The sequence below is a fragment of the Perissodus microlepis genome, chromosome 15, assembly GCF_051167445.1.
Source record: "Perissodus microlepis isolate ML-2025 ecotype Zambia chromosome 15, ASM5116744v1, whole genome shotgun sequence".
NCBI classification, from domain to species: domain Eukaryota; kingdom Metazoa; phylum Chordata; class Actinopteri; order Cichliformes; family Cichlidae; genus Perissodus; species Perissodus microlepis.
In genome coordinates this window covers 14,449,917-14,467,992 of record NC_140475.1, presented here as the reverse complement: position 1 = coordinate 14,467,992, position 18,076 = coordinate 14,449,917, and the positions used below count along the sequence as shown (strand labels likewise).

General features: G+C 40.2%; 2 protein-coding genes across 3 annotated transcripts; both read right to left on the bottom strand.

The window, feature by feature from the left end:
- Positions 1 to 11: 11 nt before the first annotated feature.
- Positions 12 to 5,893, bottom strand: drc5 (dynein regulatory complex subunit 5). Its single transcript, XM_084952442.1, has 4 exons — positions 5,653 to 5,893; positions 4,995 to 5,563; positions 3,394 to 3,843; positions 12 to 875 (listed from the first exon to the last, which is right to left on the bottom strand). Exons 1-4 carry the CDS (start codon positions 5,747 to 5,749, stop codon positions 696 to 698), a joined length of 1,296 nt encoding a protein of 431 aa, XP_084808568.1. The 5' UTR covers positions 5,750 to 5,893; the 3' UTR covers positions 12 to 695.
- Positions 5,894 to 11,339: 5,446 nt separating this feature from the next.
- On the bottom strand, positions 11,340 to 17,841 carry rnf8 (ring finger protein 8, E3 ubiquitin protein ligase). Of its 2 annotated transcripts, none has more exons than XM_084952437.1 (10): positions 17,605 to 17,841; positions 17,256 to 17,384; positions 14,822 to 15,276; positions 14,509 to 14,716; positions 13,443 to 13,505; positions 13,240 to 13,329; positions 13,043 to 13,150; positions 12,718 to 12,922; positions 12,560 to 12,595; positions 11,340 to 11,759 (listed from the first exon to the last, which is right to left on the bottom strand). In XM_084952437.1, the coding sequence occupies exons 1-10, from the start codon at positions 17,728 to 17,730 to the stop codon at positions 11,557 to 11,559; spliced, it is 1,623 nt and encodes a 540-aa protein (XP_084808563.1). In that variant the 5' UTR covers positions 17,731 to 17,841; the 3' UTR covers positions 11,340 to 11,556. The 2 variants fall into 2 exon arrangements, with proteins under 2 accessions (XP_084808563.1, XP_084808564.1); XM_084952438.1 differs by having other exon boundaries at positions 11,691 to 11,759; positions 12,711 to 12,922.
- Positions 17,842 to 18,076: the final 235 nt, after the last annotated feature.

The following is an 18,076-nucleotide window of genomic DNA, read 5'->3' as shown; positions in this document are numbered from 1 at the left end:
CTGATGCAACCAGTGTTGCATGTTTGTGAGCCAAAGGAAACTTTGGATACTGTCAACAAGTGTAGTAAATAGAACAGAAGCAACAGTGTGCTGGTCCATCCCCTCGGTCCCAAGCTCATTGGTTCCTGTTGCTTCATATGAATCAAAACAGGACATATTTATTCACACTTACTCATTGTCTAAAAAGTCTCAGCTGGAAGATTTCTGGAAATGTTACTCGAACTGGAGTAAATGTGCATTGATTGTGTTTTCAGGTGTCCACAGAGCACACAGAAAGGCAATTAAATTCTAAATGTCATCCCTCCCCCTGCTGGCTATGCAAAGTGGGTAGATCCCGATATAAACTTTGCTCAACTTGCAGGAGACTGTTTGAAACAACAACTAATGACAGCGCAGGATACCCATGATTGATACATGACCTGGTCTGCCAGCAACCAATCATCTGCTTCAATCATTATGAATTAAGTAGATATCAGACAACTCATTTGAGATAGTTTAAAGATCTTAATGACACATCATATCCTGCATTTTTCTCACGTTAGAATTAATGTAGGGCTCACTTACATCTGTTGTGTTTTAGACCAAATTTGGTTGAATTTTGCTGCATATTTTTGTTTATTGTGGTTTTAGATGAATACGTTCATCTATTGCAAAGACAGACGGCTGATAAAGATGGGTTTATATTATAAAAACCATCAGTTGGCATTCTCAGTATTCTTCTCTCTTGGGTTTGTTTCTTGTTTTCTAAACTGGTTGTTCCAAACCATTTGGTTAATGACGGAAACTCTCCGCTCTTCGATGCCTGTCAGGTGGATATTGCATTCTGTCACACTGGTGTTGTGAGACATCGCCTCCTCCAAAGCGTTCCCTCCAACCTGCACAAATGCAAACACACACACACCTAAAAGCTCTGCTGATGGCCTCAATAACCTTGGAAAAACATCTCACTGCTAACCTTGCAGTTCGAAATACGGCACACTTTATAAGCTCCCCTTTGCTGGTGCTACCAGTCTTTTGCTGTTTTTTGTAAAACAGACATTTCTATTTCTGAAACCAAGGTTAAAAATATTGATGGTACTGCATGTTGGATTTCTGCTATGTGGGTGATTTTTGATCCTCCGCAGTGTATTCCAGTCAGAGATACAATATGCAGTTAAAATCCGAAGAAGAGAGCGCATGAGAAGGGGGAATTCAGATCTACCTCTCTTGGGGAAACAACACTTACTCAGTTTTCCATTATTACATGTTTTCCCACACATATCTATGAATAATTGAAAATCCTAGTACTTTACAGCTGCTCTGTTGACTTCACTGTGCTGTGTCTGCACAGGCGTAAGCATGCTTTGAGAGTTTTTCAAAATAAACCAGCATTCCTGACAAATTTAACAAGAAGTAATAAGTGGTTACAGTGAAACCATAACTTAAAATAACAGTTTCACTCTTCCTCTCTTTCTTTTTTTTTTAAATCAATTATCAGTTTTATTAACTTATTGATATACTGTTTATGAGCCATGTTGACTAAATTAAAATAGCTTCTTTGGTCTAAACAGAAGTCAAAAATAATTAAAGAAGAAATAATATCACAGAATAAAAAAACGCATACACTTTAGTAGCTCGGACAGATGGATGTTTTCAACGCTATCCTTAATTGTTGCTGAGTAAAGTTCTAATAAATGAATAATCAGTTAATTATCAGTTAATTATTTTACACATGAAATTACATGAAAAGATGTGATATGGTCTTTACAAGCCTACGATGGCAATAGCCTCCTACATGGCATAGAGGACCTAGAGGGCGAGATGAAGAGAAGGGCACTATGCAAATAAAATAATTTTGGACCTACTTCTAGACAATAAGAAGAAATGTATCAACTGAATGTCTGAATTTAAAGGAAACTATTCAAATGTCTTAATTCTTATGCAAGGACACCCAATTTATCCATAAAATGTTTGTTTGTTAATGGTCTTTTAAGGATTCACTTTCTTGGTGGCACTTGGTTCCAGATTCAAAATACAACACTAGGAACATAGTTAAATCAAAAGAGAAACTTGGATGTGCATGTGAAAATAAGGAAAGTTTTGAAGTCTAACCTTAAAATTAAAGAGTGTGTCTGTCGCCTGATACACTATATTGCCAAAAGTATCCACTCCCTCATCAAAATTATTTAATTTAGGTGTTCCTATAAATTATATAATTGTATAAATTGTATAAAATCAAGCACCAGGACATGCAGACTGTTTCTACAAACATTTGTGAAAGACCGGGTCATTCTCAGGAGCTCAGTGAATTCCAAGTGTAATGCAAAGCGTTGAATGCAGTGGTGTAAAGCAAGCCGCCACTGGACTCTAGAGCAGTGGAGATATGTTCTCTGGAGTGATGAATCATGTTTCTCCATCTGGCAATCTGATGGATGAGTCTGGCTTTGGCCTCATAGTTCTACTGAAAGGAACTCTTAATACCAAAGACATTTTGGACAATTTTATGCTTCCAACTTTGTGGGAAAAGTTTGGAGATGGCCCCTTCCTGTTCCAACATGACTGTGCACAAGTGTACAAAGCAAGGTCCATAAAGGTCTCGATGAGCGAGTTCAGTGTGGCAGAATTTGAGTGGCCTGCACAGAGTCCTGACCTTAATCTGATAGCTTTGGGATGAAATAGACTGGAGACTGCTAGCTAGACCTTCTTGTCCAACATCAGTGTCTGACCTCACAAATGTGCTTCTGGTAAAATGGTCAAAAATTCCCATAAACACACTATTAAATCTTGTGGAAAGCCTTCCCAGAAGAGTTGAAGCTGTTATAGCACCAAAGGGTGGGCCAACATCATATTGAACCCTATGGATTACGAATGGGACGTCACTTAAGTTCATATGCGTGAGAAGGCAGATGAGCGAATATGTTTGGCACTATAGTGTAGCTCAAGGCTTAGTCTCCAATTATAGGAACTCTGAGCATAAAGGGCTCTGTTGGGATAATAATCAAACCAAAAGGTCTTCAAGATATGAAGGGGCATGGTCATTCAGGACTTTGTATGTACTTTGTATGTGCGGACAAGGATTTTAAATTCACTTCTGGATTTAATTAACTAACAAGGCAGAAACATGATCTTTCTATTCCTGTTAGTGCTTTCTTGAATATAGGGTTGTAGGGTTTTAATGGAAATTTTATCTTTGTCAACGCAAATTTCATAGGATGGTTAGGGTGCAGAATTTATACATTTTGGATAAAATGCATTCTGCAGTCTGGAGAAATGCAATCAGTTTTCTTTCAATAATAAAACAGCCACATAATAAGGAATTACAATAGACTACTTTTTCAGCATCTTTCTGAGACAGCATGTTTCTAATTTTAGCAGTTTTCCTTGCTGCAAAAAGTAGACTTATGGCTCTCTTACCTCACCCAGTGTGTTGCAGGAGAGATTGATGCTCTTCAGGGTGTTATTCTGTGCTAACATACTAGACAGGGAAAGCGCAGTAAGCCAAGTCACCCCATTGGCTCCCAGTTGCAGGTGAAGTAGGGTTTTGTTGTTCAACAAGGCCTTACAAATAGCCTGACCACCCTCATCATTCAGACGGTTCAGACATAGGTTGAGGGACACAAGAGTTGTGTTCTTGGACAAGGCATGAGCTATAGCCTTGGCCCCAGGGCCGCCAATATTGTTGTCATACAGGTTAAGGATCTCCAGCTTGCTCTTTGTGAGCAATTTGCCGATGGCTCTGGCTCCGCTGTCTCCAATCACATTGTGAGAAAAATCTAGAGTGCGCAGGGAGGTGTGGTCTAAAAGGTACTTCACCAACAAACGACACTTTTTATCCTCAAGGTGGCTTAGATGGAGCCTAAAGAGCTGAGGAAACAGTAAGAACCTGTGATGGGTCTTTCCAAGCAACACACAAAAAATAACATGCTTACGCATCAGCACCACACGATCAGATAAGTAATGTTTTATGGGTAAACATTGAAAAATTAATCAGGACACCCTCAGAATATGCTTGCCTTCATTTTTAGTGCTACAGGCTCTCAAAGTACAAAGTGGATGCTGGAAATTTGGCACTTTTTAGATCGGATTAAAATGTATTTTGGGGGGGGGGTGTACCATCATACCATTGTGTTTCTGTTGGATAAGTAGAAGAAAAACAGATGGAATAGATGTTCGGATAGACACTTAAAAACTGACTATCCATACATACATCCATACATAAAAACAGTTATTTTATCAGCTTTTTTGTTCAGCAAAATTTCTTCTATAATCAACTTTAAGCATCAGTATTGGAATATGAAATAGATAGAGCTTGGTTATTCAGAAGAGTAGCAGCTCTACTCAGAGCTGCTACTCTTCCACATTGAAAGTCCATGTCAGGGGCTTCTGGCATCTGATTAGGATACCTAATGGATGCAGGTGAGGTATTTGGGTGTGCACTAGTAGAAGAAGGTGCCAGGGCAGACCCATTACTCACATTAGAGATTACATCTATTGGCCTGCTTAAGAATGCCTTGGTGTCCGCCCAGATGAGCTCTGAGCGTCTCTGCTAAGACTTCTGCCCCCCGCAGCCAGAACCCAGATAAAAATTAATGGATAGATTGCAAGTATTACAATATTACACAAAATGCATTTGTGCATTTTTTTCTGAAGAACTTTTGACACATCCTTTGATGTTGATGCTCAAAGTTGGTCACAGGAAAACAACTGCAATGAGCAACAAGTAGATTTTGACTCTTGAGTGCAACACTTGTCCTGGGTTTTAAAACTGATATTTTGCTGTAGCTTTTTGAGCTTTTTTGTTCCAAAAATATCCTGCAGCTATCCTGCAGGATCAAACTGCTTGAAAACAAAATAAGGTGCCAAATTTCAACCCAATCCCACTCCTGTTATTTGAGGGCTTGTGTAAATGGAAAAAACGTACATAGAATGGGGATATTTCTGCACGAAGTTGGGCGGGAGCTTTTTTCAGATAGGATATCTGGAATGGGTACTATGTCATTTAATGCAATACTTACCTTTAATGTCTTACAGGACTTAAGTGCCTTGGCAAGGGACTCACAGTCCCGGTTGGTCATCTCAAACATGCTCCATTCAAAGTTCATACCACATGATTTGACTTTGTACACCAAGTGCAGCTCTTCCAGGTTTGTAAGCTTGCCAAGCAAGATCCTAAAGTCAAAGTGGTCCATACCAGATTTATCATCCTCATTTGCAAGTGTCAGCTCTGATGCTTGCTCCTCATCCTCCGTCTGCGGCTCCTTGACAGGTGGCAGAAGCTGAGCAATGTTTAGCTTCTTGATGTGGTCTTTACAAAGCGTGACCATGTCTAGAACTGTCTTTGGCTCTGTTATGCCTGGAACGAAAAGTTCAATGATGTTCTCCAGCTGCCTTTCAAAAAACATTCGCTTCCAGCTTTCGCCGTAATTAGAGACGTCACAAACTTTCCACTTCTGCTCACAGCATCGCTTCCAGTAAACGCCATCTGGGAAAACATTGGCTGCGAAATGCAGAGGCAGGGAAAGGGACACTCTGTTCTGAATGAAGTCCTTCTCACTGGATGTAAGCTCTTCATATATTGGCCTTTCTGCAACAGGTATACATTTTGCAATTAAGTTCCAGCTTTATTACAAGTGAGATTATAAACTTCTGGATAATAGCGATACTAAAAACCACCTTCAAAGTTGTTCACTATGCACTGGAGAGAGAGGTTTGACAAACTAGACACTGTAGCCAGTGACCAGTCTAGATCTTCAGCAATGATCCTCCTCATGTTACTGCAATCTTCACTTTGGATAAGATTATCCCTGGAGGATAAAGAGAGGCATTATAATATAGAGATAAGGCACTTAAGTGAAATGTATGGGGAAAATACAGAGCTGTATTTGGCCCCTTCCTTATTTCTAACTTTTTTGCATATTTGTCACATTTACATATTTCGGAACATCAAACTAAGTTTAACATTAGACAAAGATAGCCTGAGTAAATACAATATGTAGTTTTTAAATGATCATTTCATTTATTAAGGGAAAAAGCTATTTAAATCTATCTGGCCCATCACCTTACAAATAGCCTGGTGATGTGAAAAAGTATTTGTCCCTTAAATCTAATACCTGGTTATGCAACCCTTGGAAGCAAGAACTGTAACGAAACATTTGCAGTAACTGGCAATGAGTCTTTCACATCAGTGTGGATAAATTTGGGCCCTAATTTTGGATGAATATTTTCCCAAAAGTCTTGGGGATCATCAAGGTATTTTTTGGCAAACGCGAGACGAGCCTTTGTATCGTTTTTGTTAGCGGGGGTTTTCTCCTTGGAACTCTCCCATGGGTGCCATTTTGCCCAGAATGAGTGGTCACTGTCCTCTTGGAGTAACTTTGCTATGGCGGCAACTCCTGGGAAGGTTCATCGCCATTCCGAGTTTTGTCTATTTGTGGATAATGGCTCTCACCGTGGTTTGTTGGAGTCCCAAAGCCTTAGAAATTGCTTTGTCATTGACTGATAGATCTCAATGACTTTGTTTCTCAACAGCTTTTTTCAACCGTGGCATGGTGTGTTACTTTTTGTGGTCTTTTAGTCTACTACAATGATCACTGCAGTGATCAGTCCTGGGTGTGGATAGAAAATTGAACTCAGCTTTCTGAAAATGTGGTTAAAATAATAATTTAACAAACGGGGTGGCAGGCAGGCCAGGTAGGTTCAAATAGCTTTTCCCCCTTAATAAATAAAATAATAATTTATAAACTGCATCAGCGTAGTTTAAATTCAGTTAACGAACTCACTTACTTTGATTACATTTTGCGATTACGTGCAGTTTTTATTTCCTAATAATGTTCGAATAAAGTTATTACAGTAATTTTACAAAATAAGTGCCAGAAGTGGACTAAATAAATAAATAATGAATAATAAAAAAGAATAAGTCAATAAATAAATCACACATTTAAAGTTTCCTTCATAGACAGATATTATATTTTCAATTGTAGTTATATGGTGAGTCTAACTAGCTCAGCTATTGGGCTATTGAGTTGCTTTTGAAGCTGGGCAGAAGTTGCTAGCTTCTGGCCAATACGGTATCTTACATAGTTAGCTTAAGAGCATGTAGCTATCGAATAAAAACTTCTTCGCGGAGCTATTTAATATTTGTTTTATGTCATTTAGTTAGATATACACAGCCTAATCCTTGTCGTATGCATGCTAACATACCTGCAGTACTGGTTTAGGGTTCATCTGTTCCCATGGGAACGGAACGCAGTGAGTTTACTTTAACGTCTCTGGGAAATTTGAGTTTTTACTCTGAATGTTGACCGATACCTCGATGTACGTATAAACGTAATGTTTATACTGTTTACTGCTGTGTTTAGGGGACAAAAAATAAATACAAAATTTAATTTTCCATGTGAAATGTACGCATTTCACATGGAAATCATTTTCATTTTTGTGAGTCACCAGTATATGTTCGGGAAAACAAATTTCCGATTTTCATGAAATGAAACAGTTTTTCTTAAATACACAACACAGACAATGACAAGCTATAGTATTACTACTACCACTACTACTACTAATATTAATAATAATAACAATGAGCTGTAGAAAGAGAAGAAGAGTACAATCATAAGTTGCTTAATTTGGGAATCAAAGCTACCTGGAAGAAATCGCATGTTTAAATAACATCCAGTATTTATACAACCACAGCTTTATTTTCACAGAGAAACGAGTGCTTTGTGTTTAGGTTTGCATCTGAGGAAGCAGTGATCATGCTGTGAAACACTCAGATGCCACCAAACTGCCAGATGGACCTTGGGTCTGGACCATGGGCCTTTTGGAAAAGAGCACACTGGAGTGGATCCATCTGTCTCACAAGCAACACAAAACAGGTGCAAGGCTACTGTGTAGGAGGTGAGGAATCTGTAAATACCACCTTAAGAGACTCATGGTTGTTATTAAGCAAAACATCATTTAAAGCCAAGTTATTTTACATGGATAGAGGTGGAGTCACAAATTTGTAGGAGCTAATTGCACTGAGAGAATGAGATGTTTGAACTTGACACCACTGTTATCACATAAGCCACAAATTACACTTAGAGCATTTTTTCATAGTCTGAAAAGCATTGTAGCATTGTAAAGACGGAACGAGAGTGTGTAGCCTTGCTGCTTTGATGCAGTGGAAAGATGTAACACTTAATTTCATACATTTGTGTGAATCTTTGCTTTAAAGTGCCCGAATCAAATACCAAGTAGATGCAAGATAAATTTGTTCCTTGAATTAATCATCTGTGGACTTCATCAGCTTTCATCAGTTGTGTAACATTCAAGCATGGATGAAAGCAGGTACATGATGCTGCAATCCTGACTCTGCTCCCCATATGCTTGGGCGGAGAGAGCGTGACTGAGTAACAGTTAGATAGCTGTTACTGGCATCGTGAGGTTGCTTCCAGGAGTCGGATGGCGGCTCGGATGGAGGAACGAGAGGCTCCAACTGTAGCCCCGAGGCAGTCCATCACTGTCGTCCTCGTGTAACGCGGTCTGACAGACACACGCGTCCCTCGTACTCCTGCTTTAATGGACTGGCGTGACATCAGGCATCCACAGCACAGAAGGCAAACTCACTCTGTAGGCTGCTGTCCCAGTGCTCTCTGTGGAGTGAATCACAGTGTTCGAAGGGAGGGGTTGTCACTGCACCACATAAGAGGTGCACATGTTTACTGATCAGAGTGGCATCTCTGATGTTTTGGCATGAAGCAAACAAGAGAAATGAGAAAAACAAAAAATTAAAAGTAAAGAGTGTATGAGCAAGTTAGGCTTTGTAAGTACGATTTTAATTATTACTTTTAACTCTTAGCTCTGTGATGACAGTGAAGAGTGGCATCCCTAATGTTTATCTTATGGACACAGTTCTGGCTATGAGCATAGAAGCCCCACCCACCAGCAATTCAACCCTACTGTTTGCCAGAGGTATCAAATCAGAAGATGCAAAAGAAAGAATAACATGCCTGGGTACTTTTACTTTTACTTTCTGGTAATGCATTGACCATCCAAGCATTGGGCAATGTAAGTATTTTATTTTTAAGATATAATAATAATTAATTTAAGAATGTGTGAATATTTACATTCGAATCGACCTTTCCCCCCCTAACAAATAGTGCAGCGCGGCAGGATATTTGCTTATACATCTTCCTGAATAATTGCTGTTTCTCAGGGATAATAAGTGATTTAGTTCAGGAGCATTAGATAGATGCAGTGATTATAGTGCAATTAAGACCTCAACCAAAGCCAGGCCATGGAGTTAACACAGGATCAAAGCTGTCTGTCTGCAGTCTGAGGACTGTGTGCATTAGCACCGGAGCAGCCGGTGCCATCTCTCTTTCATTTTCTTTCAGATCCCAAGGAGCTGTTGCATTAGTTACCAGGCAACAGAGCGTGTGTCTAATTACTAAAAGATAGAAGGATTTAGCAAAATAAAGTGCTTCTTTCCAAGATGGAAATCTATTTTTAAATGTGACGCCCACCGCTGGTAGATTTAGAAGTGTAACATTGAGAAGCAACTCATGATCTCATGATCTTTTTCAGATGACAGCTCTAATGGTCAAGGGTCAGGATGACAATAAAGCCTTTTGGAAGTGGTGCCCTTTAAATATCGCTCTGTGCACTTCAACAGCCCATGTAAACATCCTAATTTTAAAAAAAGAAACATAATCTCAGCAACTATGAATCATGCGAAGCTACTGAAAATTCCCACACTATGTTAAGACTTGAAGTCATTCAGTTGTTTGTTTATATGAGGCTGAAGCAGTGAGAGCTGAGGTAAACTGTGGAGTGCTGCCAGACTCTTCTGCAGGCCTCTCAGCTCCACAGCCTGTCTGCAAGGCAGGGCGACTCCCAGGTGACTCAGGGCATGAATTGAAGGCAGGGAGCCACAGAAAACAAATGACAGTATGTCGTTTTAAAAACATGTTGCCTTTATTTTTTCTAACACACTGAGACTTGTTAGTTTTGTTAACCTATTAAATGCAGGAGGATGTTTTCCAACTGAAGAACAAAAAGCTTAATGGATTTATGCTAGTTAACCAGCATTAATGTGCTTTTACCTCTTTTTCTTTTAATGGAAAAACAAACTGAACCAACAAAGCTGACGAAGGAGATTATGTTTGATCTCAACACTTCTATATAAGATTCAGTTTACTGGGGTTCAGTTAACAGATCTTCTCTTGATTTCTAATCCCTGACTCACAGCCAGAAACCATGGCAGGCTATAATAAATGAGAGTAGCTCTGGAAAGTGTTACTATTACAGCATCACCACATTATAAACTGTGCTGCAGCCCATCAGCATAGACATATTTCATCATAGGAGATTTATATCCATCCGTATATATCCATTCTCTTCCCCTTATCCAATTCAGGGTCACAGGGGGCTGGACTCTATCCCACTTGAAAGGCAGATAGGTTGTCAGCCAATCCCGAGGCTAACATAGAGAGACAGACCACCATTCACAGTCAGCCAATTAAGATAATATGCATTTCTTTGGACAGGGGGAGGAAGCCAGAGTACCCATAAAGAAGCCAGGCAGGCACAGGGGGACCATACAAGATGGATATGGACCCAGGATCTTCTTGCTGTGATGTTGGTCTCCTAATTGCAGTTTTTTCTTTTTCTGTTTTTAATAATTACATTTTTTTAAATAACTTAATAACTCCACAGTATTTTTTGTCATTATGTTGTGAATAGTTTTTTTTTTAAAATCTGAATGCTCCATCTGCCTATCACTTTGCTGCTGGACCACCCGAATTTCCCCAATGAGGGTCAATAAGGGATATTTCTATTCTAATCTAATTAAACATCCCTTTTCCAAAGCATAAAAGAGCCACTAGATCCCCTTTTTCTGCCTGTATCTGCTTTTGATAACACAATAGTTGTCTGGTCATAAGGGACTGATGTTGCTGTGGTACCAGCTTTAAACATTTGTTGTTTAAACACATTGTTTGAACTGTGAGGCTGTTTGCGAATGTAACTCAACACCAAGGTGACGACTTTCAAAACACAGCAAATTTTTAGTTACCTGGGCCAGTGAATGTTAAAGAAGTGAAACATGTATCACTAAACGCACGCAGTACACCTGCAGCTATTGGTTGAGCTCTAAATTTGCAAGTGTTTGGTCAATAATGGACGAATCAAAATACTTAAGGAAAAATGAGAGGATTACCCTTAGTGCTGGTGGCACCATATAAAAAGACAAATCACTATAGTTAAAGTATGAAGCATGGCTAGTACTGAGTCCCAGAAAACATTCTAGTAGGATTTCTGTGCCACTGACAAAAGTTTGAATTCCCAGGTTTACTTGAAATATAAAGAATCAGAAATTGAACTTGAAATGCATATGAATAAACTTTATTCATTTAGTTGAAAATAAAGACAACACAAATGATTATTTTAGAAAAAAAAACAAACAAAACTAAACATAAACCTCCCTGGACCAAACTTTGCATCCTCTATCCTAAATGTCCCGGGAACATTCCATGGAAAAGCAAAATTCAACAGCAGAAAAGTCTAATTCCATATTACAGCCCAGAGGAGAAAAAGGGGCTAATCCTCATCTTCATCAGAACTGTCATCAGAGTATCCACTGTACGGAGAGCTGGACTCCAAATGGATGCTACTGTCCGTGTCCACAGACAACACGGAGCTGAGGCTGCTATCTATGGACACCATGCTGCTATCGCTGTTGCTGTCGCTGTTGCTGCTACTGTCATCATCGGGGATCACCATCACCTCTGCAGATTCAGCTGCTGTGAAACACAAAAAGGCAAAAAGTTGCATTTTGCAAACATTTCAAGAGGGACTCTCAAGCTCTTTGTCAGACTTTAAAAAGATGAGATCAGCATTGCTCTGTCTTTCAAATTGGAAACAAACCTGATGAAAACTAAAACCACCAACATCAGGACCAGACGATGCTCATTTTCACCACCACTATACCGCACATTAATAGACTAACTCAACTATACATAATGTTGTAGCTCCTTCTGTAGGAAAGCTCAATTTTTTTGCAATTTTAATAGAGAGAAAATGCTTCATTGTGCTGCCATCTTGTGTTTGAAAAATCCACCTCTCCTCATCACAACCCCAACTGGTGCTATAGGGTGATGATTTGGGGTTGTTTTAGAGCTACGGGACCTGGGCACCCTGCAGTCTTTGAGTCGACCATGAATCCTCCGTGTACCAAGGCAATCGAGAGTGAAATGTGAAGCCATTTTTTGACAGCTAATGCTTGGCTGAAACTGAGTCATGCAACAAGCAATGATCACAAGCACAGCACAGAGACTTAAAGTCTTACAGAAAATGGTTACTTCAAGTTATTGCTGCTAAATGACTACAAGCTATAAGCTACTGAATCATGCGGTACACTCAGTTTTTCATAGGACTGAACAAAGTTTTATTTTTCACTATGAACTAAAAAGTGACATCAGCATATAAATCCACAGACACCCACAGATGACACACTACTGAACTCCTCCCCGTTGAATAAGCCGACCGACTCTGTTACTGGACTCAACAGCATCAAGGAAACATTTCACTGCTTTCCACTGACCTGATCTGATGACTTCATGGTCAACAGGTCGCTTATCTGAAACAAGGAAAACTTACTCTGAGTGGTTTGTGTTTGTAAGTGAAAGCAGACGTCATAATCCCACACATGCATCTCTGACTGTATTTGATGTAGGACACCACTGTTAACGCACCTCTCACCTTTCCTCTCAGAGATGAGGGTCTGCCGCCTCGCCTTCATGTCCAGGCTCAGGTTTTCCACCATACGGTCGATGCAGTTGTCCAGCGCCAGACAGCGGGTCTGAGACTGGATGGCCTGCCGGCAGATGGGACACTCATCTTTCTTTTTGCGCCACTGATTGATGCAGTAACAGCAGAAGCTATGAGCGCAGTTCAGAATGACGGCCTGCAGGGGATCGACCAAGGTGATGACATTTAGAGGCGTCTAGTATACAAATCAGCTCAAAGACAAAACAACGTATAATAAGTTTCATAATAATTGCTTTTAAACTGTAATCAGTTCTACCTCAATGAAGAGCTCTGAGCAGATGATGCACTGAAGCTCGTTCTCCAGCACTTCGGTCACTTGTGTAACTACTTCCTCTTTTTGGGCTCTTGCCTTTTCCTTTTCCTCCTGTAACAGATGAAATGGAGTGAAGCCCCGAAAGCAAAAGCAGGTGGAAATATGTGAAGGGAAAAAATAAATGCATTAATTAAATATACCTTTGTCACCTCCAACTCCTTGTTTTTGGCCAAGAGAATCTCTTCAAAGCCTTGTCGGGAGAGCGCAAGTTCACCTATCACTTTCTTTTGCTAATGATTTGTGGAAAACAAATTCACATATTAAAACGTATTCTGCTTTACCAAAATGCAAGCACTCTAAATAATAACAGCTACTGCACACAAATTAGTTTGATCCTACATACTTCTTGCAGGGCCTCTTCAAGCTGCTTTTTTAAAAGCTCCTCTTGTTGCTGCGTTTTCTGCTCCTACAAGCATAAAAGGGTGAAAGAGAATATTTTGAGTTTTGCAATTATTTATGCAAAAATTGTATTCTTTGGATTATAGGTGCAAAAGTATTGGGCCTACACTGCTTAATCTTTGGTATTTGTGAAAGAATGGACCTTTCAAGAGAGCTCACTGAATTTGAGTGTGGTGCTATTGCAACAAGTCAAGTTGGATTTATTTGTACAGCACCATTCAGACACGAGGAAATTCAGAGCACTTTGCAGAGGAAAAGAAAGACACATAACCCCCCAATATGAATGCATACTCACATACAATCATAATAAAATATAATAACACTAATAACAGTGGGAAAAACATCCAAGACTAGTTTTTGTCCATCTGCTGTAGAACTGCTCATCACCATGAAACATGCTGAAAGCGTATCAGCATATCATCCCAATATCTGTGCATCTACTTTCACACAGAGGCTGTATTTTCCCTCTATGTGAGCGTAGAGGCCTGTGTGTTCCTCAATGGATATGCCTCCACAGACCATCATGAACGCAACACCAAATCAGTTGTGCTAAACAATGTTACAGGCAGCACAACATTTTCCAGTGTCTATCATTCGTGCTTTGGGTCAACTGCTCTCATCCGCGAAAAGGAGAGACCTGCCAATTCTGGTATTCTATAGCTAATCCCAATCGGGCACCACAGCGCAGGGCAGTGAGCACAGCCCTCAGCGGAGGACGTCAGCCCCTCAGGCCACCCTTATGAGTCTGTTTCTGACTGTTTGGTCAGAGACACTCACACCAGAGGCCTGCTGGCTGTCAAATAACTAAAATTTAATGACAGATTTGATTTATAATAGCAGCTTACAAAGCAGTGCCAATCAAGCATGAACTCTCACTTGTAGGAGCTTTTAAAAAAAAAAGTAACAACAAGACAACAAACAGAGGCTATTTTTAAAATGGGTGCTAATGAAGGAAATCCTGTACATAAAAGACACTACAACAAAACAAAACAAAACAAAAAACAACTCACCTCTAGCAGCCTTTTAGTCTCACTAAAAGACTTCTCTAATGTCTCCATCCTGTGCATTTTAGCTCTGAGTGTATCTAGCTGACCCCGCAGCTCCCTGACCTGCTCCTCTCTGAGCGGGTCAGCCTGTCGGGGCTCCCCCTCCAGGGAGGCGACCTGCCTCTGGGTGTTATCCACCTGCTCCCTTAAGAGCAGAATGTTCTGACTGTACCTGCAGACAATAAACAAGGAAAATAAAACTTCGGAGCAGTATTTTTCACTCACTCTTTTATTACTGGGTACATTTGTTTCTTATATTGCTGTTACTCTGGCTTACATTTGCAAGTTGTCAAAGTCACGGGTAGCACTGGAGCCATCTGAAGGTCGTTCTGCTTGACGGTCATCTCTGCCAGGTCTGGTTCCCTCTGGCTTTATGTGACTGAGTCGCTGCTGACCTTTTAGCGGAGATAAAGGGCAGGGCACTGCCAAGGACTTGTCTGCAGAAGAGCAGCGGTAGAGTTTGGGCTTCGAGGTAGATGGCTCCACTTCTTCCATGGTCAATTTCCTCTTGGGCTTCTTGGATATGTGGGCAGATTTTGAAGTTACTCGCTCTACCAGTTTCTTTGCCAGGAAGCGTTTAATGTCTCTGAGGGGCTTCTGGACGACGACATAGTCAAACTCTGCTTTGTTTCCAATTACAGGAACTCCGAGCTGTATGGAGTCTCCGAGCCTGACCTGATGGGCTTCATCGGAAGGCAGACGAGTTCCATTCACCCAAACACCATTAAGACTCTGAGGGAAAAAAACCAGAACCAATATAATACACTGGTACAGAAACATATTCAAAACTGAATTAACTTGAGAATTTAAATGTACTTTAAAGTCACAAATGCCCAAACTTGTGGGTCATCCACTAAATTTGTAGCATCTGGTGTGACCCAGAGCCATATCCCAGCTGGGAGACAGGAGTCATTTTCATGTGGTGGCATGACAGAGGTGGTCGACAGATGTCACGAAGGTACCGTGGATTGTTTGTAGTCCACGTGTCTTGTACGGGATGTTCGCACAACAAGCCTACACTACTTAAACATCTTGTCTCCAAGACATTTACGCATGGTGGAGAGTAAACTGTTTAAGGATATTTCCTCACACCGAAACAATTTCAGGAGCCGTCTCAGCAGGTGATTCCACTCCTTTGTGTCCAGGACACTGAAACTCTTTTCAAACATGCAACATTTTACAATGATGTCATTCTGCTGTTGAGACTGTAGGTCATGCCCACGTTAACGTTCCCCACCACAGCTTCATTCAGAGACACATACAAAAGGGATGGGCGACAGAGCAGTACTAATTTTTGTACATGAGATTACCAAAGACTACATAGTTGAGTTCAGAAAGCAAAATGAAAGCAAGTATGAAAGACAGTGATTTATTCATGAACTGCACGCGGATAGGTTGAGGCTGAAATGGAACAAACCGACAGGTGTTACAACCGAGAGCTGACAGAGAGAAACTTTGGACTTTTTAAGCAGATCCCAGATAAATACACTGAAATGAACCCATAACTGGAACTGGTATTTTTCCATTGTATTGTACACCAGGATGTGTTGCATAAGTCAGTGCTAAAAATGAACACATTACTGATGCTTGTTGCACTTTTGATTCCCTGCTGCAGAGAACTTCGAGTCAGTATCACCGCTGGATTTGAATTCTTCTCTCAAAAAGGAGAACTTTCAATACATAAGGAGGCATGCACAGAAGATGTTGGTCCTCTTTGAATCTAACTTCATACGTAAACAGACATTCTTATTAATGAAGTTTATCAAATCCCACCTTAGTGCTGACAGTGAACCGGACTTTAACACACTTGTTAAAGGCCAAAACAGACTAGATTTCATTCACTGAGTAAGGAAGAAAAAGGCAAAACTGCAGATGAAGTAATTTACACTACAAGTAAAATACCATAGCATGGAAAGTTTGCATAAGGATGCACACTGTCTTAATCTTTGGGGAAATGTTCATTAAATAGTAATGATAAAATATTGGCGCTTTTACTTAATCTTTCTCACATTTTCATTGCCTAACATCTAATCTGATTTGATGTTGCTGTTGAAGGTCCTGAACCTTTGGCCTTCTGCATTTTAGTGTACCTCAGAACATAAAACAGTATATGATTAGTATGGTATTGATGTTCACCTTTCATCTTATGTTGCTAGAGTTATAAAGGTTTGAAACTTTTGCTATTTGTCTATGTATAATTTGTGGTATCTGTTGCACAGTTTGACTTGTTGCAATACTTATTTTGCCGTTATTATATAAAGATGTGCGTGACAAATAAATACCACGAAAAGATATACAGAATAACATAAACTTCCTACAACACAAATGGGCAAAATTGGCATTCCCTGACATCCTTTTTTTGTGATGAACACATAAATACATAAAAAAGTTGACAATGCTGATGCTCAAGTGTATTTATGGCTTTATGTCACAGTAAACCAGACTGACTCAAAACTTCACCAAATGCCAACATAATACTGGTGGGTTTTAAAACATGAACCCATTCTTAGCTTTTAGATATTCGCAAACTAATGGGGTTTGGCATAATTTAGTAATATGCGCATCATGTTTTAATTTCGTGTGGCTCTATTTACTTTATCCACGTCAGCATGCCTCCCTTAGAGAAAGTGCTGCCCATCCCTGCACAGGACTTGTACCAAAGACCTCTAGCACAGCTGTAAAATATATTTCACAATAAAGCTAGTTGTCACCTTCTTGTCTGTCACTGTCCAGTGGCCGTCTTCACTTTGCCTGAAAGTGCAGTGCAGTCTGGAGATCATCAGGGGACAGGTGGGAGACAGTAGTTGGTAGGTTACATCCACACCACGTCCAATGGTGATCTGCACAGCCAAAAATAAACATGTTAGTTAGCTCCAGTCTGCATCTCTCCGGTTTTATAAAAACGGACAGGGACACTCTTCAGCTTAAAACACTTCTTAATTATTAACTATAAATTGGGGGTAATGTTCCCCCAACATGTAAACTGGAATCTGCCGTGAACTTCAGCAAGCTTCATGTTAGTATAAATATAGCACGTTAGCTAACATTAGCAAGCTGCACCTCTGTGTTTTCGAACAAGCGAAGCCAGTCTGAGTTCCTCCCGACTCTCATCAGACAAAAAACCTCCGAGTCCGGATATTCATCGTCTTCAGCCGCACAGCAATCCTCCGCCGTCTCTTTATCCATCTTATCTCATTCTGTCAGCGGCCAAGTCGTCCGAAAGGACACCACTAGCTGCGCTGTTTCAGCTCCTCCGCCACATCCCGACATACTGGGAGAAACCGGAAGACATTTCGATTTCTTTCAAAATAAAGGCCACAGATGTGCTTCAACGCTTATCTTTGGACAGCCCACGAATCACTTGGATCCCTCTAAAATCATTTAGTTTTTTTTATTAATTCAAAATTTATTCAGCTTTTGCAGACCCAAAGTAGAAATATTACGGTGTCCATGAACATATTACAGTAGGGACAAAACAAGAGGTAGAGTTTTACGTGCGGGAAACGTTTCGTCACTCATTCAAGTAACTTCA